This window comes from Microtus pennsylvanicus, chromosome 6, assembly GCF_037038515.1.
Source record: "Microtus pennsylvanicus isolate mMicPen1 chromosome 6, mMicPen1.hap1, whole genome shotgun sequence".
Classification (NCBI taxonomy): domain Eukaryota; kingdom Metazoa; phylum Chordata; class Mammalia; order Rodentia; family Cricetidae; genus Microtus; species Microtus pennsylvanicus.
Window position 1 is genome coordinate 36,748,257 of NC_134584.1, and position 26,561 is coordinate 36,774,817.

A 26,561-nucleotide genomic window follows, 5' to 3' on the forward strand; every position below is an offset into this window, starting at 1 on the left:
TGGGAATATTGGCTATAACATCTGCATTCACTTGCGTTTCAAGATCCTCAAGTGGGCTAACGGAAAGAATGTAAAAGATGATGTGACCAGATAGGAATAGAGTCTGGATCCAAGGATTTTCCTGTTTGAAACATTTAAAACTAATGTTTTAAATGCTAAGAGATCCTGGCAGTCTTAGCAACAATTAGAGCTAAGAAAACAACATTTAGCGCTATCTCAAAACAAAAAGGCAAGAATCAAAAGCTATCTCTTTCCTCTGAAAAGAAAACAAGTATTCTGCTGACCCTGATCTCTGACCCCTGACTCCATCCCGCTAAAATATTTCAGAATTCCAGCCTACCAAGACTTGTCTTTATTTCCCACAAGCCCGTCCATCTTTGAACAGTTTCTGACTTGTTTTTTAAATGGTCTCAGGTGGGTAACATTATTTTCAGTTGGCTTACATTATTTCCTTTCCATAGTCTGGATTTGTGTGAAGTTGAGCAGACACCAAGAAGCTTTTGAATGAACAGAATGTTGGGTAGTAAATCATCTCATGGAAATGTGCTATGACCAGTAGCTAAGAAGGAATGAAAAGTATGTTTAAATGTCAGTGGGTGAATAAGAGCAATACTAGTTATTCAGGGAAAAAATAACCTTTTATATAGTATAATAAGATTCCTAATGCAGCTATTACATGGAGAGTATGAACTTGGTGGTTGCTAATTCTAGCGAATCCTTGGATGAACAGTTATTCCCCTATGGGTGCTGGTTTTGTGGTAAGTGTGCGATTGGAGTTTGCACAGTTTTTCCATGTTTAGTTTTACGGAAGTACTTATAAAGGTTAGTCGTGCCCCTGTGTGTTAAAGCCGAAAGTTGGTGAACTGTATTCCAATGATAAATCTGTCTTCTTGGCCTCCTGCTTCTAATATGGCAAATTAACCAAACCAAAACAAACAAGACCATGAGGTAAGAGAGGTCAGTATACCAATGGTGTGCAAAATGCAAGGTCTCTTTGGGGCTCCAGGCATAACAGAATGCAGGTAGGCTTTCAGATAAGATGCCATCTTCCTTTATAGCCCCAGCAGGCCTGACATTCAGTCTAGCCCAGATTGGCCTTGAACTTGTGTTCCTAGGCCTCAACCTCTCAAGTCCTGGGATTATAGATGTCGGTCACTGAGCTCACCTCTAAATAAAACACTTCTTTAAGTGTAGCCTTCATCCTGATTTGAAAGAATGTCCTTGCTAACTCAGGCTGCCTGTAATTATTTTCTAATCTAAACAACCACAAACTAGTTGGGTAGTCTTTCTACATGCTGGAATTTTTCTAAAGAACAAATTGTTCTGTTTAAAATTGATACGACGTAGCAACAGGAATGATCACAATGAAAAAAAGTTAGCTTTAATTCTTCAAATTTTAACAACCTAAATAAATGGTTTAAAATACTGTGTATTTTAAAATGCCATAACTTTACTCTCCCATTCTTTTATACTTCATTTTTTTTCTTATGCCCAAGTATGGTTTTGCTGCACTCTTAAAATTGTATATTGAGAAAAGAGAAAGCCACTTTTGAGCCTTCTTGTACCATTGTATATCAGGGGACAGAGTAATCTTCCCACCCCACATTTTGGCGATGTCGTTAGCTCTGTTTCAGAGTGGAATTTTACCTACCTACCCTGTACACTCTGTCAATTGTCATACCCTAGGAGAAAGAGCTTAAACAAAATAATGTCATCTCTTTCTTAAGACGTTCTTTGAAATAGATTTTATTAGTTTGCATAGAATTCCTTCTCCAAGAGATATATAAGCCAAAAATAAAATATCAGTCTAAGTTCATTTTTATTATCATACACAAGCAGTTTCATGGGTCAGGAAGGCATAGACGATCATGTACAAGTGAGTTTTTCAGGTTTAAAAATGCTATTGGGTTTAGGAAACATAAAAACAAAGAGAACTATCTCAAGCCCTACACTTCAGACCTCAAAAATGATAATTAATAGATTAGGAAAATCAGTAATGGGATCTCTTAATGTCTGGAATTTTAAATTGCCAAGTAATACTATTGGGTGAGTTGGAGAAGATGCTCACCACGCAGCACACAGCCTGCCTGCTTTTCTGACTCTCGAAAATGCCTGCTGTGCACACCAACTGCCATGGCTCTAAGAGCTGGGGAGATGGCTGAGTTAGGACCTGAACACCCTGGACAAAAGTTCAGTTGTGTCTGCAAGGGCTTGTAACCTCAACACAGAAGGGGCAAGTTGTGGCAGAGACAGGATCATATGATTTTTGGGTCACCAGCCTGGCACAAAAAAAAAAAAAAAAAAACAAAAAAACACCCAACAAACAAACAAACAAAAAAAAAAAAAACTGAGCTCCAGGATCAGTGAAAAATCTGTCTCAAAGAAATCAGGCAGAGAATGGTAAGTAGAGCAATCAGTATACTGTGGCGTATGCACAAGTGTGCAGTGGAACACACATCTTGATACACACATAAACAAATGCATAACCCCCCCCACACACACACACACACACACACACAGAGGCAGGGCGGAGCTTGAGCCTGGAGTTAAGTTAGTAAAATCCTTTGAAAAGATTCCACCTACAACGATAGAGCTGTTTTTCAGTGTTTTTTTTTTTATATCCAAAGACTGTCCACCTTATTATTTCTGCATGTTACTCGGCCCCCCTGATTTGTTTTGAAGCGCCGTGTGGCTTCGCATATGCGGTGCTCAGCTGAATCATCAAGGACCTAATGAGTTCAGCTCTCAGAATGCCCTGGCAGCTGCAAAACAGCCCTCTGCTCATGTTGCTTGCACAAACACGCAAGTTGTGTTCCCACAGTGGGATCCAGGACTCCTAAGGTCCTGCAGCTTTTTTATCCCGTCAAACACACGATGCTGATAGGGGAGGGGGGTGGCGTCCTGAGAGTCAGAATTTCCGAGAGCAGAGTAGACACAGTTTGAAAGGAGCTGGTAAAGCAAGCAATTATTTGTGGTGGGAGAGGTTATGGGCAATGAGCAGATGTCTGTAGATACTACAAAGGAAAAGAAACACCACTGAAGAGCAGATTCCGCAGAAAAACTTTAAAGGGGTATTTTAAGTGATGTTTGGGAAACACCTTGGTGGAATTGAGTATTTTGGGTAGCTAGTCTGAAAGGGAACAAGTCAGGATGACGTCTCTGCTCAAAAACCCTTATTTTTTCCATTTATCCTGTCGTTCTTAAAAATGTGTAGAAAACACCTACTAGATTTTAAAAAATATGCTTCCTTGAGTCCTCTCACCAGTCACAAACGCACACCACCACACACACACACTCACACACTCACACGCATGCATGCACGCATGCCTGCAGCACTTTGGAGATCAAATGCCATTTGTTAACAACTAGAGGTCATGGACTTTAGAAGCAAAGACAAAACAATTCACCGACTGCAGCAAACCGAATTCACAGAGCAGCCTCCCAGGGTGAAGCTGGAAAACATGTGCACACCAGGGTGTTTGAGTTGGCTTTTTCCGGCCTTGCTGATGGAGGGAGACATCTTGCCGACATATTCCATCACTTCTGATGAAAGCGACTTTGAATGGCATTGTGCGTTTTCTTTATGTCATTCTATGGGGACATTTTTCTTGTTTCAAGGAGCATGAATTAGACATATTTCTATTTATGGCAAGTACAGATCTTCTGTGTTTGAAATTACGATGTCATTTCCAGATTCCTTCCTTCTTTCTGTGCTCTCCGATCAGACTCTACTATGGTCGTGTTTTCACTATTGATTTCCCATTTCTTGGCTAGTGGAGGCTTTTGGATCATGTTCATAACAAAAAGCTATAAAAAATAATCTCTTCAACTTTCAGATCAACTGTAAAGATGTTATCCTATAGTTGTTTTGGTCAGATCTTGTTGTAATTTCAATCAAATTTTTATTCTTTTTGGAAATCATGTACCTCAAAATTGAGATCCAATCATTTGATCCTTGAGAAGTAAATTAATGAAAATTTCAGAGACAAAGCATTGATATTGTCCAGTTTTTTTACATATGACAAGACAGGAAGGAACTTATTCTGGGACTCATCAATTCACTGTACACTTTAACTATTACTTTCATTTTAAATGTCATCATTTCAAACTTTAGATTGAAAGTAATGTTAATTATGAGCTCTGCTGCTACATTGAATAAATATACATAAGAAGTTATCAAAGGAGAATAATATCATTATAAAGCATCTTCTTTGCCACCACTTACTTGATGCTCACTTGCCTTGGCCTCAGAGTTTGCCAGGTAGAAAATTCCATTAGCTATTATATATTCCCATCTGGATATGACTAGAGCAGCATTGCTGGGCCAGATGCTCAGGCCCCCACTTTCTTATTTAAGAAGTGAGCTCATAGGCCACAGTGACTCTTCTTGGAACTGGGAAAGTGAGGGAAGGAGGGTGTGGCCTCCACCAGACTCCACTGTCGCTGAAGTAGCTCAGAGTTTTCTACCTTCATTCAACTTTTTTTTCCAGTCACATCTCAAATATTCCAAAACTATACAGGGTTAAAACTTGCACGGGCCAGTTGAGTGTTGTTCTCAAGTGGGTTATATTTGCATTTTTATTAATCTGACCTATTACTCTAACCATTCTGGAAATAAAGACAGTCTAGAGTTCGTTACAGCAAGTCCACAACTGGACCCAAGGAGACCCATCTTGGCATCCTCTGTCTGCTGTTGATACATTCAGCTTAGACTCATCTCTTAATTTCTCTGAGATTCAGTTTCAAATACAAAAAAGAAGTTATAGCTATTACCCTTTTCAGCCAATAACTTAATATGTTATTTCTATGAAAAACATTATTTTGGAACCCCCAAAAAAACCCAGACCTGGGAACTATGTATCTCTTTCACTCATTTATTGCCTTGCACATTAAATTTTATCCAAAAGGGGGAAATGAACAAAAAATGATTTAATTTACAAATGATAACCTTCGATATCAACCACCCCATCTTTCTCATCTGCTCTTAACTGGGACACACGTAACTATGGTCCTGCCTGAAAAGGAGCAGACGCCTTGCTTTCTTTTCTCTATAAACATAGGTTTCCGTGAAGTCCTTCCAGCAACTTGGTCTGAGCTCTGTTGCCATGGCTACTTTCCCATACCAGCCTCCTCAAAATCCTTCTCAACCAGCTGTCACTAAAGTACAGTTTCCTCCTCAAACTGCCCTCTGCGAACACAGAACTACACAAACCAATTCTTGGTCATGAGAAGGCACTTTCTTCCAAAGATGGCCCTGAGTTACTGGTCACTCTGGTTTTAGGGAAAAATCTTAGTCAATGTGAATGGTGACTGATGCTTTATATTGTGGACTCCCATGGAAATACAGGGACTATTCTTGGCTATTGATGCTCTTGCTCACTCACATGGTGCTGATGAGAATGGTATTGGCAGGACTTTTGATGAGTTTAGTAGACTGAAAAGGAGGAATGGCATGCAGCACATGGTGTAGTGATTGTTAGAAAAAGACTTCTCAGGGGTACATGTGAGATTAGCGTTCTCTTTAGACATCTATCTCTATACTTACTCACTTCCGGTTACTTTCAATACCTTCCTTATCTGGACTCCCAAGCCTTTCAGACTGTTACGTTTCATTTTATGATTTTTGTTTGTTTGTTTTTCCCTTTCGTTGAGATAAGCACCATTTTGCCTTACTTCTATAAAATAAAGTTCCAAGCAAATCTACTCTAATAAACTATGCATTGAACTAAAAGTTATGAGACACTGCTTTTTTACTCCTTTAAATAAAAAAGACATATTGCAAACTACTTTTTTAAAAAAACAACAAAAGAAAGTCATCTCCTGTGCCACAGGCTCCATGGTGTCTCAGAAAACATACAAGGGACAGATTTAAAATTACAATGAGCAAAGCGCCCGTAAATTCTAAGGACAGGAAAACAATGCAGCACCCACCCTCAGGCATTCCAGGCGACACGTAGAATAGACAGGCCCAAGGATATCGAGCGCTCAAGTGGCCTGTAGGAGAGAACCCCGCTCCCCAAATGATAATGTACTGAATAAAGAAATCCTTCAAACAAGTGAAATTGATGCTGACCCCTCCAAAAAAACCATGTGTTTCCCATTTTGTCTAAAAAGGGGATCCTTTGAATGTAGATCAATTCTTCTACCTGTGTAGACATAGTGATGAAGAAACAACAGGCCACACAGATATACTTTTTAAACAGTAAGAGGGATACAATACCATGGAGATTTGGTTCTTGAAATTTGGGTGGGACCCGAGATTCACAAGCTCACTTGATGATGCTCACTTGCCTTGGACTAGGCATCCTCTGATCTCTGAGCCACAGCTGGCGTACAGTCCTGGGTAGGAGTTTTCAGATTCTTATATCTCTTCAACAGTTGTTTTCAGTTATGGATAACTTTGACTCCACAGGGTTTTGGCAGTGTCTAGAGATAATGTTGATTGTGAAAACTCACAGAAGGCCACTAGTGTTGTGTGCAGTGGGCCATAGATATTGCTAGGCACCTTTCGGCATGAGTCCTCATGATAAAATTGCCTTTAGTGCCATGGCTGAGAAAACACACTGTGGAGGTGATATTTTGTGTATGTCTCATGCAAAAAAAAGTACTAAGTTGAAACTGTTCAAAACATCAAAACCATAGAAGAAAGGTTAAGCGCATGTACTCAAAGCTTGGAGCAGAGGCCGAGCACTGTGCAAAATGACCTCCCAGTATCTAAAAGAGGATGTGGGGATGGTGGCCAGCTGTGCTCCATCTCCCTTGAGGAATAAAGAGGAAATGTACATAAAAGGATACATCCTGGCCGTCTACTCTTTGTCTACTTCCTTCATGCCAGCCAGGAAGATCGCTTTGTGATCTTGCAACCATATTTGTCCCGTGTCTCTTACTACGCTCAGAGACCCTTCCAAATCCTGGGTAGAAATTTTCTGCTCACTGCCAAGTCCCATCTCCCCCTTACCTTAGGACATTAACAAGTCTTGCTTTGCTTAGCTGCCAGTGCATCTCCAGCCACAGCTGGCACCCTGCCCTCTGCAACACATTATCTCTCAGACTATAAACATGTTACTGCCCATCTGTGTGAGAGGAACCGCACCAGATTTTTATGAGGGATAAAAAGAGGAGTAAAACTGTCCTCAGTTTTAAGACTTTCCTAGTCCAGGGGGAACATCTCCAGCAGATAATAATATAAATAGTATTTAATAGTCATATTGGTAGGAAGTTTCTTCAAAAATCAAAGAAGAGGTTTTAGAAGATAAAGGGAGGCTATATAGATAAATCTACAAATGGAAAGAATGGTTGATTTCCTCTGGAAATGTTTTCTCTAAATTAACTTAGATTCCTGTGTATCAAATAAGCGCGTACTAGTGTTAATGTAATTTGAAGGTTATGGGTCAGAGCAACCTGGATTTCGAGTGTATTTATGGAAGAAGTTTAGAGTGGATAAGAGCTAAGAGATTGGATATGTTACCTGTCCTCCATCTTTAGAATAGAGAAGTTTCCAGAATCTGTGTGATTGAATCTAGTTTTGAGAATTGAACGTTAATCATCTCTGAACATGCCTTAGAGTGTGCTATTATTGTATAAGATGATGTTCTTTGATAAGGGTTGTTGGTTTTATTCAGGACAGGGATATTGAAACTTGTAAGTCTGTTCTTCCAAACTAGGACCAAATGAAGTAGTATCCTCCCTCTAAACTTGTGATTTCAGAATCTCTGTATGTGGTCACACTTTTTAAAAACTTTTCTTATATCTGGATCACAGAGAAAGAGATAAACTCTCATTGTATATATAATGTGTACAGGGCATGGACTACTGAGAATATTATAGCTCGTTTAATACAAAATGTTTGTGAGTTTACCACCGTCAACACAGTTGCAAGGAGGCTTTTTTGTATAAGTAGAAACTTCCATCAACTGCTCATTTCTTGAGGAGACAGAGAAGTTATCTCAGGTCTGCCTAGGAAGCCGTCCCTGAGTGGAAATAGTCCCCTGAAGATCACCCAGAGGAAAGGAACCCTTCAGATGCAAAGGAAAAGGCACGTTCCTTTCAGAAACAGACAGGAGAAAGGTCTAGCTGGAAAGGCTTAAATGCAACTGCCTGCATCTTCAGAATTTGCAGCAGGGAAAGGGAGCTGTTTAAAGTCACTGTTGGTCACATTGTACTGGAGGGATCGCTTCTGGGAAAGCATCTTCGAACTAACTCTTTAGTCATTTTAATCTTTGTCATTCCCACTGAATCCTGAAATTTTACTACTGGGAATGGTACAGATTTTAATTTCCAAACATTTTAAAAACCCATCCTTTTGGTGCTCAATATAACATCCTACCAGAACCCTCCTTGAGTTCTCATCTTCTTGGGTTTCAATTGTTCTTTTTCATAAGAGCACAGCTTTCCGTGGTTCTGTTAAGAATGCCTTCCAGGACCCCAAATGTGATGCTTTCTCTCTCCGCCTTGTGTAACTTGACTTTCTTTCCCCTCTCAGTTATTCTAGGCTTCTGCACTTCCTTCAACGTTGATGTGAAAAATTCAATGAGTTTCAGTGGCCCAGTGGAGGACATGTTTGGATACAGTGTTCAACAATACGAAAATGAAGAAGGAAAATGGTAAGCGAACAGGCTCTGTTGTTGTCCAGTTCTTTCACACACAAAAAAAATGGAAAATATTTGCAGCTTGTTTTATGAATGGAACATTAACTGAACGACTCGTTTGTGCTAGAAATGTATTCTAGTGGGTTGGTGATGGAAGCTGACATGAAGTTAAAGAACAGCATTCCTTGGATTTTTAGAGGAAGTGGTTACTTATTTCTGCTGTTTCGCTACTAGACTGACCTCAAGAAAGTTTCGTATTTCAGTATGTATTCAGCCACTATGTTGCTTTGACAAGCGTTCCTGGATTGTTCCTGTTTTTTCAGTTACTTGGATGCTTGACTGAAATTCGTGAAGAAGGACACAATAGGAGATGGGATGCCCAGAGACAGTTACTATTACTTTAGTTGGTGGTGGCTTAGATTTTTGGTATTTGAGTGATATTCTAAGTGTTGTCTAAGGATAACCATAAACTATTCTGAATTGCTGACACACTTTTAATACTGTGAACCTTTGGTTAAGTCCATTTTAGAACAAAATTTAGAATATATTTAATTTTTAACCACTTCACAAAATGAATAGGAGAGACCATTTGCTTTGCATCCTACCTAACTGATGTCAAAAACTTTATGAGTTAGTTAATATTTCTTTGTTTCTCAATCTTAAGAGCCCATTATTTTCCTAGCAAAAGAGACGTATCAAATAGGAGAACAGTGATGTGCCAGTCCACAATTATTATTTCACAGAAGAAAATGTGTATTTTGATTTCTCTTTTAGACTTTTAAAGTTTGATTGTAATCCCCTAAAGACTGCCAAAACTAATAATTTGAGTTCTCAAATTTTCCAAGTGTGAATATTGTATTTTAGATGTACATTACCACTTATGAGACATTGAGCAAGATTGCTCTGGAGTTTCCCATCCTCTGCCCACTTTTCCTGTTCCTGTACTACCTACACTCCTGTGCTCTGTCGAGGGTTAAGTACAGTCATCCTTTTAAACAGCAGACAACCATTTATGCTCAACCCATGGGGGGAAACAGTAAGTGCACTGGCTATCCAGGCTTCTTTTTGATTATGCAGAAAACACATCCAAATGTCAATTTTTACCTATCACTAATAGATACATAAATTTAAAGGAAACTGTAGTAAGCATCAACCTTTGCAGAGTTAAAACACCTACTTAAATGTCAGGCGAATACTGACAAAATATTTTATAAAATTTCTTTTCAATTTTGTTATATTATTTTGTTTAATCCTTCATATGAGAGGTAACTGCAAGTTTCTTCCCCCATGTAGAATTGACTCCCTGATTTAAGGGAATATTGCCATCAGAAGTTTTTTATTAGTATTTTCCTTACGATTTTGGAACCATCTGACCTCTTTAGGCTCTCACATTTTTTAATTAAATTTTTTCATTTATTTTACAACTTGACTCCAGTTTCCCCTTTCTTCTCTCCTCCCATCTCTCCCCCAACCTCTCCTCTGCCCTAGCCCATCCACTCCTCCTCTGTTTCTGTTCAGAAAGGGGCAGGCCTCCCATGGGTGTCAACAAAGGACTTTAAGATCTCATACCCTACTATAAGGGTTTCGTCCCATGAATTCTCCAGTCCCTGTTCTTCATGGAACCAAAAGGCCAAGGATTAAGAGATGAAGTCAGTTCCAAGTGAGACTTTGAAGATATGATGCATCTCATTCCCAGAAACAACCTGCCTTTGCAGAGGCAAAGAGCTACATAGTAAAGAGACAGAAAAAGGGATTGCAGAGATTAACTAGAAAACCAGAGTTGCAAAACAAATGTTGCTAATTGTATGTCTGATTGAAGTTGCACTGAAATGGACTTTAAGCACACTGATAATTCTAAAGACATTTGTGAGACAATAATAAGGGCTCAACCTTTTCTTAGTTCTGAGACCATGTCCTTACAGATTTTGCTTTACACATTAAATGTTGCTTAGTTTTCTTTACAAATGGTTTTGAAAACGGTAAGACTTTTTCTTTAGTGATAACATATATATGGATCTGTCAAGCAGCAAATATGTCCGACATATACAGCAGTGTTCTAATTCTGTAGGAAATGAAATATTAAAGAAATATAGAAGTTTATAATCTAGAGGGTATATAGAGAACAATTAAGAACTAACAATAGAGCCAAGCAGTGTGGGACACACTGGGAGCTCCTTGAGAGTTCAGGAAAAAAATAAACGTGGTTCCTCACTTGTGATCTGAGTCTTGAAAGGCGACTTGTCTGTGGATGAGAGAAAAGGTCACCCCAAGCTGGGGATCCACAGGAGACAAGGTAGACCTTCAAGGACAAGGAACAGATCTTAGAACCAAAACTAGTACGCGGAGAGACCACTGGTGGCTGTTTCATTAAATATAATTTAGGAAATTAACATAGATCTGACTGGATTGCCTACAAATTAGGAAATCTGCCTGCAAGCCAGAACCCAATTTAGTCTTTAAAAGATGAGACTTTGTAGGGTCTGGTTGGACAGCCTAGAATCCTAGCATTTGAGATACAGGGATGGGAAGATAAGGAGTTCAGGGTCATTCTTCATTACATAGGGAGTTCAAGGCAATCTGATATACTTGAAATATGGTTTCAAAACAAAATCAAAAGAAACTAATAAAAAATAAATAAAACAATCCAAAAAGAGAGAGGATGCCCAAGACTAGGCTATGACTGGAATCCAATAAATGGATACCCAAATAGATCAAATAGATGAGTTTTAAGTTTTGATATAGCTTTAGAAATGGAAAATGAAGGCAATAAAGGATAAGATATATTTCAAAATCTGTATTGGACAATTGGGAAACAGGAAGTCATTGACAGAGACATGTTTATGTAAATACATGTAAAAATCAATCTTAGGAAGTTGATGAGTTTATTTTTAAATAGTTTGAGTTCAAGATGGTGTCTAGATAGTTATAAACTTTAAAGTGGGATGCTGATAGGTAGAGAAGATAACAGTAGAAAAGCTGATGATTGGCTTTAGGGCCTACCCTTATAGACAGTATCCTGCCCTGTACTGACATGTGGCCACATACATAGCAAGCACTCAATGATTTTGTACTGGCTAAACAGCTAAACCTTGTGTAACACATTCTTACCATCCATGAGGCACAACTACATACAAATAAATAAAGAGTGGTTCTCCTAGAAGAATGTGTTGACAGAGGTTTCTGTCCAGCCCTGTCTCACAGTCGTTCAGTCCCAAAGAAGCACACAAAGGTCTACATTAATTATATACTGGTTGGCCTATGAGCTCAGGCTTCTTATTAACTCTTGTAACTCACATTAACCCATAATTCTTGTCTATGTTAGCCATGTGGCTTGGTACCTTTTATCAGCGAGGTGTTCTCATCTTGTTTCCTCTGTGTCTGGATGACAACTGCAAACTCAGCCTTTTCCTCGTCCCAGAATTCTCCTGTTCTCATCAGCCCGCCTATACTTCCTGCCTGGCTACTGGCCAATCAGCCTTTTATGAAAATACAAGTAACAAATCTTTACAGGGTACAAGACCATTGTCCCACAACAGTAATGGAACTGCATCAAGCAGGGCTAGAATTGTACCTTAAGCCTCTCTGTGCCTTCCCCTTTACTAAAAATATCTTAAAAAGTCAGTTTTGATGATTGCTATTTTTGTTGTTAGCACCAGAATTTATATGTCAGTACCTATATGGGGGCTTGTGAGCATTTTGGATGTATATGGGTATCAGCTGCCTCTTTCTAGTTTAACACCCTACATTTCTAAAGATATTTATGGTAAAGTAAAAAGACTGAAACAACCAAAAGGGTATGGATAACTGAATTTACAAATAAGAAAACTTCCATCCCAGAATTCCTGATTTGTAATGGGTGGCACAGTAGCCAGCTGTGGCTCTAAAGAGACCCGGGCACTGGTGATGGAGAAAGATGTTTGGATATTCTGCAAGTGCTTATAAAATCAGAGAGAACACAGGCTTACACTGGAGAACGCACTATGGAATACCTGATGTGCTTTGAGGAACATGGATTCTGTTGTTTTAATTTTATTTAGGATGAACATCTCCATAACTCTTTACTGCCCGTATTTTAGAAACTTGTCCAATTTAGGTTAAACACACACAACACACAACCCATTCTAACTCATCTTACCTCTGTATCATGCCTAAAGAAGGAAGTACTTCTTCTTGGGTCCCTATATGTGTGTCCGCTGAGTTTGAAAAACATTGCTTAAATTCTCTGGGATGAATCAAAATAATACTAAAGCAGCTTTATGTCCCCTTTACCTCTCAGAAGTTTACTGTCAAGTGTAAATTTACTTTATGACTCTTGCCGAGAAACCACATGTTTTCTCAGTAACAGAACACATCATACCTCTGATTAAGATCGGTGTTGCTCATCAAAGCTAGCATGAGTTGCAGCATCCAAGGGATTGCAAAGCCCTTTGGAAGAATCTAGAAGAGCATGCTTGGCCTAATAGCTTCAGTCTGAAGAAAAGCTGGTAAACAATACAAGACCCAGCATAAGCTTTCGGGAAAATGCAAGATGTGGTTTGGGGCTTTCCACTATTCTGTCTTGGTCCTTTATTTCTTCCACGCTGGGATTTTAATGACTGTCCAGGCTACCCTGGAGGCATCAATGACTTCACTGGACATGTTCTTCAGCAGTAGATGTCAGGACAAAGACAGATAGATTCCCCCAAACCCAATCCTCAGCTCAAAGTGTATCAAAACTCTGCTGTACTTTGATTCCCCTCCCCAGGACCCTAGACTGTGCTAGGAAAGGGTACTATGACGTATGTGGCCGATGGGCTGTGTCCAGTATGTATATCTTTTGGATAAAACTTATTCAAGCTCAGAGGGAGAAGACGTCCTCAAGTTCTTCTGTTGTAGAGTTTAACACAGTATTCATTTTACATTGTTTATGGTGCCTTTCAAAAATTACATGTTCTCTTACCAAAATTATCTCTTTTTTGGCTCATTTCATTTATAGCATTCTGCCTTTTTTTCTTATAAAAATCACTATAATTAATAGGGTCACTGTTGAAGTTTCGTTTTTGAGGTCACTGAACAGTTACTCCTTTCATAAAAGAAAGACAGAAACAAAATTGGCTGGGACAGGAGCTGTGACAGTCTGAGAGAGACTTTGGTTGACCCTATCAGACATCAGTGAAAAACTAAGCTAAAAGGGGTGTTCTGGAATACTGTAACTCTGGAAAACCCCTCTTCATAGATTTCTCCTGTAGAATGACATCAGACATGACCCACTCCTCAAAGTAATGGAGCAATGGTCACAATAACAAAAATTACAAGTATGAATAACACATTTCATCTCAACTCACTAAGTTTTTATTATGACTGGAACTTTTACATAGAGAAAAGAAATCTTTTTTTAGTTTTAAAGATTCTTGAATTCACTAGGTGTTTCTCTAGAGAACAGTAATGATATCCAAAATATTTTTTTCTCTTCACCTACAGGCAAGATATTTCAATGGTTCTATATAAAATCAAAATTTATGCTGAACATGGTGAAACGTCCCTTTAATCCCAGCCCTCAGGAGGTAGAGAGCTGAGAACTCCATGAGTTCGAGGTCAGCCTGGTCTACATAGCAAGTTCCAGAATAGCCACGGCTTCAGAATGAGAACGTGTTCAAATCAGAGACAAAAACAACAAACATATTCATAGAAGCAAAAGTGTAATAAGTCAACTTGACTCAAAATTTTCAATAGTGAAGATCACAGTCCCTGTTATTATTCTCACTTAAATTTCCTTTTTAGAACGTTTTATGGTTAATTTATTTTTTCTACCCCAGTTTCCCCTCCCTACCCCCTCTCTTCCCAGTCTCTTCCTCATCCTGTCTCTCCCTCCCTCCCTACCCACTCCTTTCTCCCTTCTCTTCAAAAAAGTGCAGGCCTTCCTTGTATATCAGCCAGCCATGGCATAGCAAGTTAAAGCAAGACTAAGCACCGCTCTCTTATTAATACTGGACAAGGCAACCCAGTGGGGTACCAGAAGCAGGTAACAGAGTCAGAGACGGCCCCTGCTCCCTCTGTTAGGAGTCCCACAAGAAGACTGAGCTATCCAACTATTATATATAGGTAGAGGGTCTAGGTTAGTCCCATGCAAGTTCACTGCTTGGCGGTTCAGTCTCTCTGAGCCCCTATTGAGCCCAGGTTAGTTGATTCTGTGGATTTCCTTGTGGTGCCTTGACCTCTGGGAATCTCCCCTTCCGTACCCCCCCCCCACACACACACATACAGGATTCCCGAGATCTGTCTAATGTTTGACTGTGGGTCTCTTCATCTATTTCCATCAGTTACTGGAAGGGCCTCTCTGATGACCGCTGGGCCAGGCAATGATCTATGGGTATAGCACTAAATTCCCTTTTTTATATAATATCTAAAATTGTCACCTGCACTGAGGATATATAAGTAAACAAAAAAATTTACTGATACTGGGGTGCTGAGGTTCTATTAGAGAAGGAGGCACACAGAACAAATAAATAATTTTAGAAAGAGGAAAGTTATACTTTATGACAGAATGTGGTCTGTACTGCCAGACAATAATGATAATGGGATTGAGACATGGGATTGCTGGAATTCCACAAACCCACTGATGATACTTTCCTTAGGTCTTGTTATTTTTATGTAGCCTGGGGAAAAATGAGGCTGACTTAGGCTTAGAGTGGTAAGGTGTGTGTGATTCAAGAAGAGCATGTGGCTGCCCGAAGAGACAGTCCCCAGGAAAGTAAATAACCATTTTACCTGCTGTATCCTGCTGCTGCCTTCTCTACCATTGATCGCCACCGCCAAATTTCCTGTCTCAATCGTCAGCTACCAGGTTCCACCGCTTCCTGAATTCACATAGCTTGATCTTCATTTTCCCCGGAAGTCATAGTATACCTTGGCTATGGTTGCTGCATACGTTCAGATTCCAGTTCTTTCTATTTGCTATGGACTCTTAGCCCACCTGCTCCAGTGCGCACTGGAAGTCGACTCCTGCTGGGTCCTCGCCACCCAGACCTCCCATCATGTCCTTTCAGGCTCCATTCTCCTGCCCTGGCACATTCCCTGGGCTGTGCACTTTCTCTGTTTCCTTTTCTCTTGTCGTTCACACCTTCTTTGCTAATAACCTGCTTTTCAGGATTCCCTTGTCATTTGTTATGCCACACATACATAATTTTTCCCTTCCAGGGTGACTATTTGTTATTAAATAGCCATTTGAAGTACTCTCCCTGGGGAAGCCTATCTCTCCTGCTCTCAGCGTTCCAATTGCCTACAGTTCTTTTTGTGGGGTTGAGGCCTTGTGAGCTTTCCCCTTGTACATGTCCATGTCTGCTGTTGTTGCCCTTGTTCAGGTCATATTTAAGCAGCCATGTTGGTGAGACTTCACAGATATAGGTTCTGTGACATCTCTAGGAGACACAGTCTCACAGCAAATTTCCTGTTCCTCTGAGATCTTACCACAGGATGTAGTTCTCAGGTTGTGTTAAGGAAACTTCTCTTTGCATCAGAGACAATTACAGTGAACCACAGCTGGTCAAAATGCCGAGTTCAGAAGCCCAGTCCCAAGTAACACAGGATAGCACAACCCCTGCACCCAAGGCCTAGGGAGCACTCTGGAGGTAGAGAAAGAAAGGTTGTAAAAGCCAGGGGAACAGGAAAGGTCTTTCCTGTTTTCATTTATTGTTGCAGGATAACCAATCACCCCACTACTTCCTGACTTAAAGAATCATTGATTTTATAATCCTCAAGATTTTGAGGTTTATGATTATTCTTCTGCCCCTTGGGTTCATTCATTTGACTTCAGTCAGTTAGCACCTCAACCAAATGCAGATGGTGCAAGATTGCTTAACTCCTGTGTGAACAGTGTCAGTAAGCCAGTGGCACCACAGACAGAAGAAAAGGTGTCCAGAACATCAGGCGAGAGTGGAAACTCTGAGCTTACAGCCCCTTTATTTCCAGTAGCTTGGCTAAAAATCAAGGAGATGAGGCTATGCTAGTAAATTTGAACTTACCTTTTCAACAAAGCCTCAGGTGTTTAAAGCAAATGAAATGTATTATGTGAGATGCCTATGTCTTTTTTCAGTTGTGTCTTATATAGCTCAAGGAGGCTTCAAACTCACTACGTGCCTGGAAATGGCCTCGAACTTACGCTTTCTCATTCTTTCTGCTGATAACTCCCAGGTACCAGAACACACCCCCATACCTAGTTAGACTCCTCTTTTCTTTCATTTATGCACATGAGTGTATGTCAGTGTGCGTGCTACTGCCTGCGGAGGACAGAACAGGGAGTGGAATCTTCAAGAGCTTGAGTTCCTGGCAGTTGACAACCACCAGATGTGTGTTATGGACATTTTAACCATCTGGAAGGACAGCAAGTGCTCACAATCACTGAGCCATCTCTCCAGCCCCATTTTTAATAAGCATTAACTTATCCAGCTTCATGATAAATAGCTTCAATAAGGGTACACTAATTTCTCTAACCTGTTTTTAACCAGCAATTTATGCAGCCATTTTGCATAAAACAAAATACTGTAAAAGAAACTAATCTTAGAATCTTAGATATAACAAGTTGTGCTTTTCCACACCCTCTTTTAGATCAATGTGTTACATAGATCTCAATTGCTATTAATCTGAAACAAAGATACAGCAACTGAAATATCTGATGTTTAGGTAGCTCATAATGAGCTTGATGCTATTCTAAGCCTTTTGCGTATCTCAGCTCTGTTGACCTTTGCGATGATGATCGTGTGAGATAAGGATCTGCCATCATTTTGGACATGAAGAAATTAGGACTCAAGCAGGGTAACTGACTTATCTTAAACCAGAAAGCTAGTAAACACTGCAGCCACAGTTTGAACACCCAAAGCCTATCACTAAGGCACATTCTGTCTTCTACAGAGAGAATTTGATTATTTGGGGTATGGAAAGCACTTAGGACAGTGTCTGGCACATGGCATAAACTCAATAATTGTTGGCTGTTATCAATGCTACCATAATGAGTTTAGTAATTTGGTTTCATCTCCTTTAAATTAGACCAGTTTTTCACGTAAATTAGCTAGAGTTTCTCTTTGAATTAGGTCACAGAGAAATTTTCATCCTATTGTATACACTCATTAACGTCTGTAAAACAAGGTTTTACAGACTGTGCCTACAGTAATCTATTACTTTTGCTGTTATCCTTATTTCTTAATTTTCCCTTAGTATTGCCTTTGTGTATCAAGCTTTTTTCTTTTCTTAGACCATTTTGAATGATGGTTTCCTAGAAGAACTGTAGCTTAAAAGTAATACTCTCGTGGGTCTTTGTGTCAATCAGAGATTGTTCAGTCAGTACATCATACTATAAGTTTAAGGAATTCTGCTTAATAGCTTGATATTTATAATTTATAACTTTCTTTATATTAATACAAGCCCTTACAAAGAATTTATAGAATGTGATTTTCATCCTTTGTTAGTATGACAAACTTACAAGTATTTAAAATTATGGAAGTGTTTGCTTGAGCCATTTGTACCACCCTCTACTCTTTTAGTTCTTCTCTCGGGCATTTTCCTTTTTACTAAATGAACCATTTTTTTTCTAGAGCATCTCTCCCTGACAGAATGGCCTGACTCTTCCCCATCTGAGTCACAGGCTCCTAAATGCACTCCATTGTGCCTATGTTCCACTTAGAGTGAGGATTCCAGACACGACCAGGGCAGAACACAGAGGGGCTATCGCGTTCCTTGACCAGACCGTCTATTTTCAGAAATGGAGCCTAAGGTCACATTAGCATATTTGGCACTGAAATCCCTGTGGGCCCATGCTTTTGTGCTGTCAACCAAATCCTCCATGACTTTTCACATGAACTCCCATTAAATCAGGCTTCCCACATCCTGTATGAATGGAGACAGTAATGAGCAGCTTGGTAAAGTTATTTACTTAAGTTCCTATTAAGTTTTAGTTAATCTGTATTTATTATTCTAGAATGTTGAAACATATTTATACTCCCATCTATATATAGATATGGTTTTTATATACTTTAGAGCTTGTAAGAACATAGTCTCAGACAGTCTTGAAGTTCAGAGTTTTACAGTGTATGATAGCGTCCTAGAGACTGAATGTAGCTGTTTGCCCTTAAGGGCAGCATCAGTTTGGGATCCACCCAAGGGCCTTAACAATCATGCATAAAGTGTCTTTTCCTGAAGATATTCTGGGAGACTATTTAAGTGAATGTCACAGATCTGAATGCTGCCTGTAGCAGGGAGAAGCTGAAACATAACTTTATTTTCCTTATCAGTGTCTAAAAAGACACAAAATCTTATCCTGTGTCTTAGAACTATCCTTCTTTCCCAAGTCCTTATAGTTTAGAATTTCTCATTTTAAATCCCAGAATGATCTCACGTTTATGCTTCCTGCTTTCTCTGAAATTGGCAGTTTCTCATGGGAAAAAATTCATTTATACTTGTTTGTTTTCATAAAGCAACAGGGTAGTAGGCTTACCTGAAATAAATATGGTGGTGATAAATAAAACAATAAAGCAAAATCTATGACTTCTCATATGCATCTTTTTAATTATGTAAATTATGTTTCATTAGTATAGAGAATGGTGATTCATGGTACACTGCTTATACATATCTGTCATTTAACATTACTCTGGTGTTGAAGTTCCTTCTATGTGTTGCCTTTATTGGTTAATTAATAAAGAACTCCTTTGTTTTTTTTTTTTTCCTTTTTTTTTTATTTATTTATTTATTAAGGATTTCTGCCTCCTCCCCGCAACCGCCTCCCATTTCCCTCCCCCTCCCCCGATCAAGTCACCCTCCCTAATCTGCTCGAAGAGCAATCAGGGTTCCCTGACCTGTGGGAAGCCCAAGGACTGCCCACCTCTATCCAGGTCTCCTAAGGTGAGCATCTAAACTGCCTAGGCTCCCCCAAATCCAGTACGTGCAGTAGGATCAAAAACCCTCTGCGATTGTTCTTGAGTTCTCAGTATTCCTCATTGTCCTCTATATTCAGCCAGTCCGGATTTATCCCATGCTTTTTCAGACCCAGGCCAGCTGGCCTTGGTGAGTTCCCGATAGAACATCCCCATTGTCTCAGTGTGTGGGTGCACCCCTCGCGGTCCTGAGTTCCTTGCTCGTGCTCCGTCTCCTTCTGCTCCTGATTTGGACCTTGAGATTTCTGTCCCGTGCTCCTCTGTCTCTGTCTCCTTTCATCGCCTGATGAAGGTTAATATTTATGAGGATGCCTATGTGTTTGTCTTTGGGTTCACCGTCTTACTTAGCTTCTCTAGGAACATGCATTATAAGCCCAATGTCCTTTAGTTATGGCTAGAAACCAAATATGAGTGAGTACATCCCATGTTCCTCTTTTTGGGTCTGGCTTACCTCACTCAGGATAGTGTTTTGCTGGTAAGCCACTGTCACGTGGCAATACACAGATTAATAGAAATGGGTTAAATTAATACGTAAGAGTTAGCCAAATAAAAGCTAGAGCTAATGGGTCAAGCAGTGTTTTATTTAGTAGTTTCTGTGTGATTATTTGGGTCTAAACTAGCCGGGCAGCTGGGAACCAACAAGCGACCTCTCTACTACATTACTCATATGGTTTCACTCTTTTCACCTCTCCCCCTCCCACCCTGCTGATTCCATTGCTCCCAAACAAGTCCCTGCAGCTTCCTATCATATCTTTTAGCTCTAGATTCTCCATAACAGAGAGAACCTAATATTTGTCTTTCTCCTCATTACCCTTTTACTTTTTAACAATTTTGCTCTACCCTACATGCTTCTACCTCTACTTTACTTTCACGTCATTTGTAAATATCTATATAAATATAGAGTATCTAGTTTCCATATACAAGAGAAAATAGTAAATACCTATCTTTCTGAATCTGGCTTATTTTGATTCACACAATGATATTTAGCTCCATTTTCCAGCAAAGGACATAATTTAATTCTCCTTTACAGTTGAAGAAAACTCCATTATGTATGTGTTTATGTGTATGTGTATATGCATGTGTATATATGTGTTTATGTGTATGTGTATATGCATGTGTATATATGTGTGTATGTGTGCATATATATGTGTGTACATGTGTATGTATGTATATGTGTGCATGTGTATGTGTGTATATGTTTATATGTGTGTATGTATGTGTGCATGTGTGTGTATGTGTGTGTACTGTATATTTTTAATCTGTTCATCTGATGAACATCAAGGCCAGTGTCATATCCTGGCTATTGTAAATAGTGTAGCAATAAACATGGATGTGTAGGTATCTCTGTACATGCTGGCTTAAGATCCTTCAACTCTATATGTCTATCCCAGAATGGTAAAGCTGCAACAGATGGTAATGTACCTTACAAGATTTTTTATATGTACTTCTTTTTAATGTTTAAAATATTTATTTTTATTTTATGTGTCTGGGTGTTTTACTTGTGTGTTTGTCTGTATACTATGTGCACGTAGTCCTCAAGAGACACGAAGAGGGCATCAGATCCCCCAAATATCTGGACTCACAGATATTTGGGAGCCACTGTGTAGGTGCGGGAAATCAAACTTAGGTCTTCTGCAAGAGCAATAAGCACTATGAAGTGCTAAGCCATCTCTAACCCCACCTTAAGTTACTCATTACTAATGACTGTACTCAATGCAGTCTCTGTAGATTTCATTTCCTCTACACCCTTTCTTCCTGGCATTTCTTCTTTGTTTTTCTCATGTTAACCAGACTGACTGCTAAGATTTAAAGCAACACTAGAAATCTGAAACATGATGGTGATACCATGCTTGTTTTAGATGACATTAAATTACTAACAGCGTCACCACAATATTGTGATGTTTATGGGAATAACTGTAAACTGTCTCAGAATTTACCATAAAATAATTAAAAAAAATGCCTCATTATGCTTAATTTTCTTAATTGTTTTATTCAACTTCCAGGGTTCTTATTGGTTCTCCTCTAGTTGGTCAACCCAAAGCAAGAACCGGAGATGTCTATAAGTGCCCAGTTGGGAGAGAAAGATCAATGCCTTGTGTGAAGTTGGATTTACCAGGTATGTTAAATCAAATAGTCCATTCTAATTCGTGCCCATATTTTCACCGAAGAAAATAAACTTTCAAGTGACACAAAATATTATTTTATCAATATAAAATATTAAAATAAAATATCAATTTATCAACATAAAGTATTAAAAGTAATAAATAAATCATTCCACAGCTGCTGTCTAAAATTCACAAATAATAACGCCATGGATCCCTCTGCCCTCACTTGGTTTCTGTACTGCATTGGGAAACAATTCATCGAATCCAAATTGCTTACTCCTTTTGTAACTTTGCTTCTTACCATTGTTCAAGAGTTGAAAACGAGCGGTTTGCCAAATTCTGTCACAGTCCTCCCACAAAATGCAACTTAGTATAGGAGACTTTTAAGGGAAAATGAATGAGAGAAATTACATTAATTCAATTTATTAATAGATTTTTAAAAAATATGAGATATAGCTATAGCAAAATAGCTTTGTTTCGATAAAATATCACTTTGATTGCAGTATGACTAGAAAATTGCTCCAAAAGTTAGAGAGGATTTAGAATTCTTTCAGTATCTGTACAATACTAAAATGATGAAATTATCTATATCCCCACAAGCTCACTATAGATCATGCATGTTTCTCAGATCTCTGGCTTTCAGTTTCTTATTTCTTTCTTCACTGTGACTATTTCTCCTGTGCATGCATGAGCACAGCCTAGCTGTTTGAACACCCCTGCCTGACAACGGCAGCATCAAGCAAGTCTTCAACATCACGTTCAAGTTTGCTACCTTTCCTTGACACTGGATTAAAGTGTTTGGCTTCTCCTTAGTTGTTCATACTTTCGCAACACAAAATGAACTATATTTTTTATTATAAGTACAGAAATTCAGTCTTTTATGTTCCTTTGAGCGGTATTAGTTTTTTAAAACATTAACAGGCAATATACTTGGCAGAGTGTACTTCTATATATTTCCTGCTAGGAATTCTTAGAGTTCTATTTGGTTCTTTTCATTTCCACTAGGCTGTGTGGACTCTGTTGTCCACATTGCCTATTCAGGCAATCCAGATGCATAGACAGAATACATAAACATATAATCGACCTCTTATGACTCCTATTCAAGATACTCCCTGCTCTTTTTGGTAAATTGACCCTAAATTTCTCCCCTCGTTTTCATCAAGACAGTAGGCCTGGGACTCCTGTTTGAGTTTTATTAACTAATAGAGTCTTTCTTTAAAGAGAAAAGAAAAAAAAAACATAATGAAGCACAGAACCAAGGAGCCCAGCCTCAGTCTCTACTTTCCCATGTGAGGAGTCTTCTGTAGCACCTGCCAGCTTGAGGTCACTTCCCAATGCCTTCAGATGGCTTCTTCCCCCCTTTTTAGGATTTATCCTTCATTCCTGAAAACCAGAATAGTTTTTAAACTAGCCTGGAAATTTTAACACTAAGAAACATTTCAATAGCCACTAATTGTCCCAGCAATACGGTTCTTAGACAACCCTCATTTAAAGTCCAAATACAGGTCATTCGATACCAATGTACATAGTAGCCTAATCTGTGATGCTTTCATTTGCCGGTCCTTTGACCCATAATGCTTTGTCAAGGCTTTTGTATTATTTAACATCACAGGGCCTTTGCACAAATATTGCTTTTCTGGTTTTGTGTCTTTATGGGATTTCCCTGTGTGTGAGCATGTGTGTCTCTGTGTCTGTGTGTTTCTTATGTGTTTCTTTTGGCTCTTGCCCCTCTGTTTGTTTTGTCCTATTTCATTTTGTTTGTTTTGTTTTATCTGGCCTTATCTAATTTTATTACCATTCTTTAGATTCCTGTTTGTTTTCCAGCAAGAGAAAGAAAAGGTGTGGATGGAACAGGAGGCCCAGAGGGTCTGGGCGGAGTTGGGCGAGGTGAAACAGCAATCAGAATATATTGTATAAAAAAATTCTATTTTCAATAGAAGAAAATTAGAAAGGAAAAAGAAGGATGCTTTCAAAGGAAGACAGACCTAATGCTTGAACAAAACCCGGTTCTCAGAATAGAAAGTGAGACGGACCATCTAGGAACCTGTTTCCCTGTTGACTGTGAGCCTGTAGGCAAGAATATGTGCAGACATGAGCCGAGCTAAGAGTCTTCCTTAAGCTTAAATCATGCTGCTTTCAAATATTTATCCACTTCTCTCCAAGCAGAATTTAAAAGTCTTCACTTTTGATGTCCAGTCTTAATAGTTTTTAGCATGAATGTTTTAGCAGCGCTTCCTGTCAGTTTTGTCAGGTTGGAATGCTGTGGGGCCCGCATTCCTCTTTGGAACATCCAATGAAGTCCCTTCACCATGTTTTCTCCATTCAAACTTCTGGAACACTTCTCTATTCTTGATCCAGCTTCTTTGCAGCTCTCATGATGTCCCTATGATATTGAAAGTCACGATAAAGACATTTTGTTGGACTTTTCTGTTCTATGCATATTCAGTTTTCCTCCCAGGAGTCGAATTTTGCCACTGGTTGTTTATAACGCAGAAGATAAATTATCTCTGTACTCTTAAGAAACTCTCACTAATGCATTTGTTTCAATTAGCAAAAACATGTGAAAACCAATCCTGCATTCTCGTGGCCCTGCTAGTTCTGCATTCTTTCGAGGTCCAGCCAAACTATTTGAAACAGTGATAGAGACAGAGTCTCTGGGCCACCAGCCAGATCTTCAGCCTTAACTTGTTCATTATATTCCCCAGTACCGGGAAGTCTATTTAGCTGAACCAGAACAAGAATGCGCTCTGAGATGAGCAAGGCAAATAGAATGTTTTAATGAGGAGACACATCACTTCATATGATATTATAGTTTCACACTCATGGAATTCTGCTCTGTTTTGTAGTAAACACGTCAATCCCCAACGTCACGGAAATAAAAGAAAACATGACATTCGGATCAACTTTAGTCACCAACCCAAACGGAGGATTTCTGGTGAGAAAGAAAAGAGTGATATATTTTATAAAAACGGGAATGTAGTTGTGTATGTCTTTGAAACTTGTTACATGAGGTTCAGTTTTAAAGGGTGTTGTTTCTTATTGTTTTAAAGGCATGTGGGCCTTTGTACGCCTACAGATGTGGACATCTGCATTATACAACTGGAATCTGTTCTGATGTCAGCCCTACATTTCAAGTTGTGAACTCCTTTGCACCTGTGCAAGGTACACATCTTATGCAACGCCCCTGCACCTTGGAAAACATGAGCAACGCGTGAGCTCGAAGTATACACAAGAGCATACCAGACAGACTCTTGGTTTTGTCATCTGCTCGCATTACCAACTTGGGCAAATATTTGCTTTGCCAGTATATAACCAAACTTTGCTCCTGTTTTTGGAATTGCTATTCGTGTATATAACCTTGCTAATCATGTTTAAACTTTGTGGCTAATGCTGTCAGGCTGGTTTATTTAAAGGGTGAATCCCTTTGAGGAGAATAACTTTTCTGGGGATGTATAGAATAAAAACAGTATCAAACCTGTGATGAGAACATTCTCAAATGTGACATGCATATCATTAATAAAATTAAATTTAGAAGGCTGGGCATGGTGCTTTAATCCCAGCACTCAGAAGGCAGCAGCAGGCAGATCTCTGAGTTCAAGGTGAGCCTGGTCTACGGAGCTAGTTCCAGGACAGCCAGAGCTAAACAGAGACACCTGTCTCAGAAGGGGGGTGGGGGTGTCACAAAGTGATTATAACCAAGTGCAGTATTTCTGACTTCACTTATTCTTTTTTCTAAAATAATATAAAAACAGTGGGTCCACTTTGTATAACATCAGTGTTAGCTTTTAAGATGAGTTTCTTCCAGCCAGGAAAATATTTTACTTACTCCGAAGAAGGTAGATTTCAAGCTCACACGCCACTTCTTTCTGTCGTAGAATGCAGCACTCAGCTGGACATAGTCATTGTCCTAGACGGCTCCAACAGCATCTACCCCTGGGAGAGTGTGACTGCTTTCTTAAATGACCTTCTTAAGAGGATGGATATTGGCCCTAAACAGACGCAGGTGTGTGACTCCACATATTCATTTCAGTGTTTTAAAACTAAAATCCAGGGTTTTGGACTGGGCAAGTGTTTGGGTAACTCCCTTAAACTAGATGTGTACTGCTTATATTTGTGAGTTAAATTGAATCAAAGTGATTTTGACTGGGTGTGCTAAACTATGCCTTTAATCACAGCACTTGGGAGGTAGAGGCTGGTTTATCTTTGTGAGTTCAAGGCCAGCCTGGGTCTCATTGCCACTTCCAGGCAAGGCCAGAGCTACACAGGCGTCCTGGCCTGAAAAAAACTTTTTTTAAAAAAAGATCTTACTTTTTAAAAAGACAAAAAAAATTCAGATTTTTAATAAAACATGATATTCTGAAAGTAAACTAATAAAAAACAAAAAGAAGGATGAATTTTGTCCCTATTTTTACTTATGGAAAAGAACATTATTCTGGATCCTATTTACCAAACAGAAAATGTGAACACCAATCTTGATGCAGCTTATCTTTGTAGATCTCTGTAAACTGACAGTTTAACCCTTTGGTGAAATCAGAGCAAGGTTTCAACATTTGGAGAAATGAAATGAAATCTCAGAGGATTTTCATGTTATAGTCACCTTTCTTATAACAAATGAAGCGAGTTACTAATTGACCTCCAGCTACTCCTTAAGGTCTGTTTTCCATGTTTTAGTCATTTCTGTCCCTAAATACAAGGAAACATACCCAGCTCTAGCCACAGAAAGCAAAATAGTTGCTGTTTTCTGGTGTACAGATTCTAAGCTCATTGCCTTTATAGTCTATAAAGGAGGTGAACTGTTCATACCTCTCTTTCACCCCAGATACTGAGTTTGTGTTGAATTAATCTAGTGTCTATAAGTTTACCCATTCAGCTACCTTAAAAAAAATTCACATAGATGCAATGAGTAACAGGCAAGTAAGCTGTTAGGGTGAGCTCAGGGCTTAGGAGGCTCAAGTCAGCGCTGAGGT

The 26,561-nt window shown here is 39.2% G+C and overlaps 1 protein-coding gene across 1 annotated transcript in view; it reads left to right on the plus strand.

Moving 5' to 3' along the window:
- Itga1 (integrin subunit alpha 1) overlaps positions 1-26,561 on the plus strand; it is a 138,096-nt gene that overhangs the window by 39,946 nt on the left and 71,589 nt on the right. Inside the window, exons 2-6 of the mRNA XM_075976033.1 lie at positions 8,483-8,603; positions 21,493-21,605; positions 24,441-24,529; positions 24,645-24,756; positions 25,470-25,597. Of these exons, the coding sequence (XP_075832148.1) occupies positions 8,483-8,603; positions 21,493-21,605; positions 24,441-24,529; positions 24,645-24,756; positions 25,470-25,597 (563 nt within the window). The remainder of the gene's footprint in view (positions 1-8,482; positions 8,604-21,492; positions 21,606-24,440; positions 24,530-24,644; positions 24,757-25,469; positions 25,598-26,561) is intronic.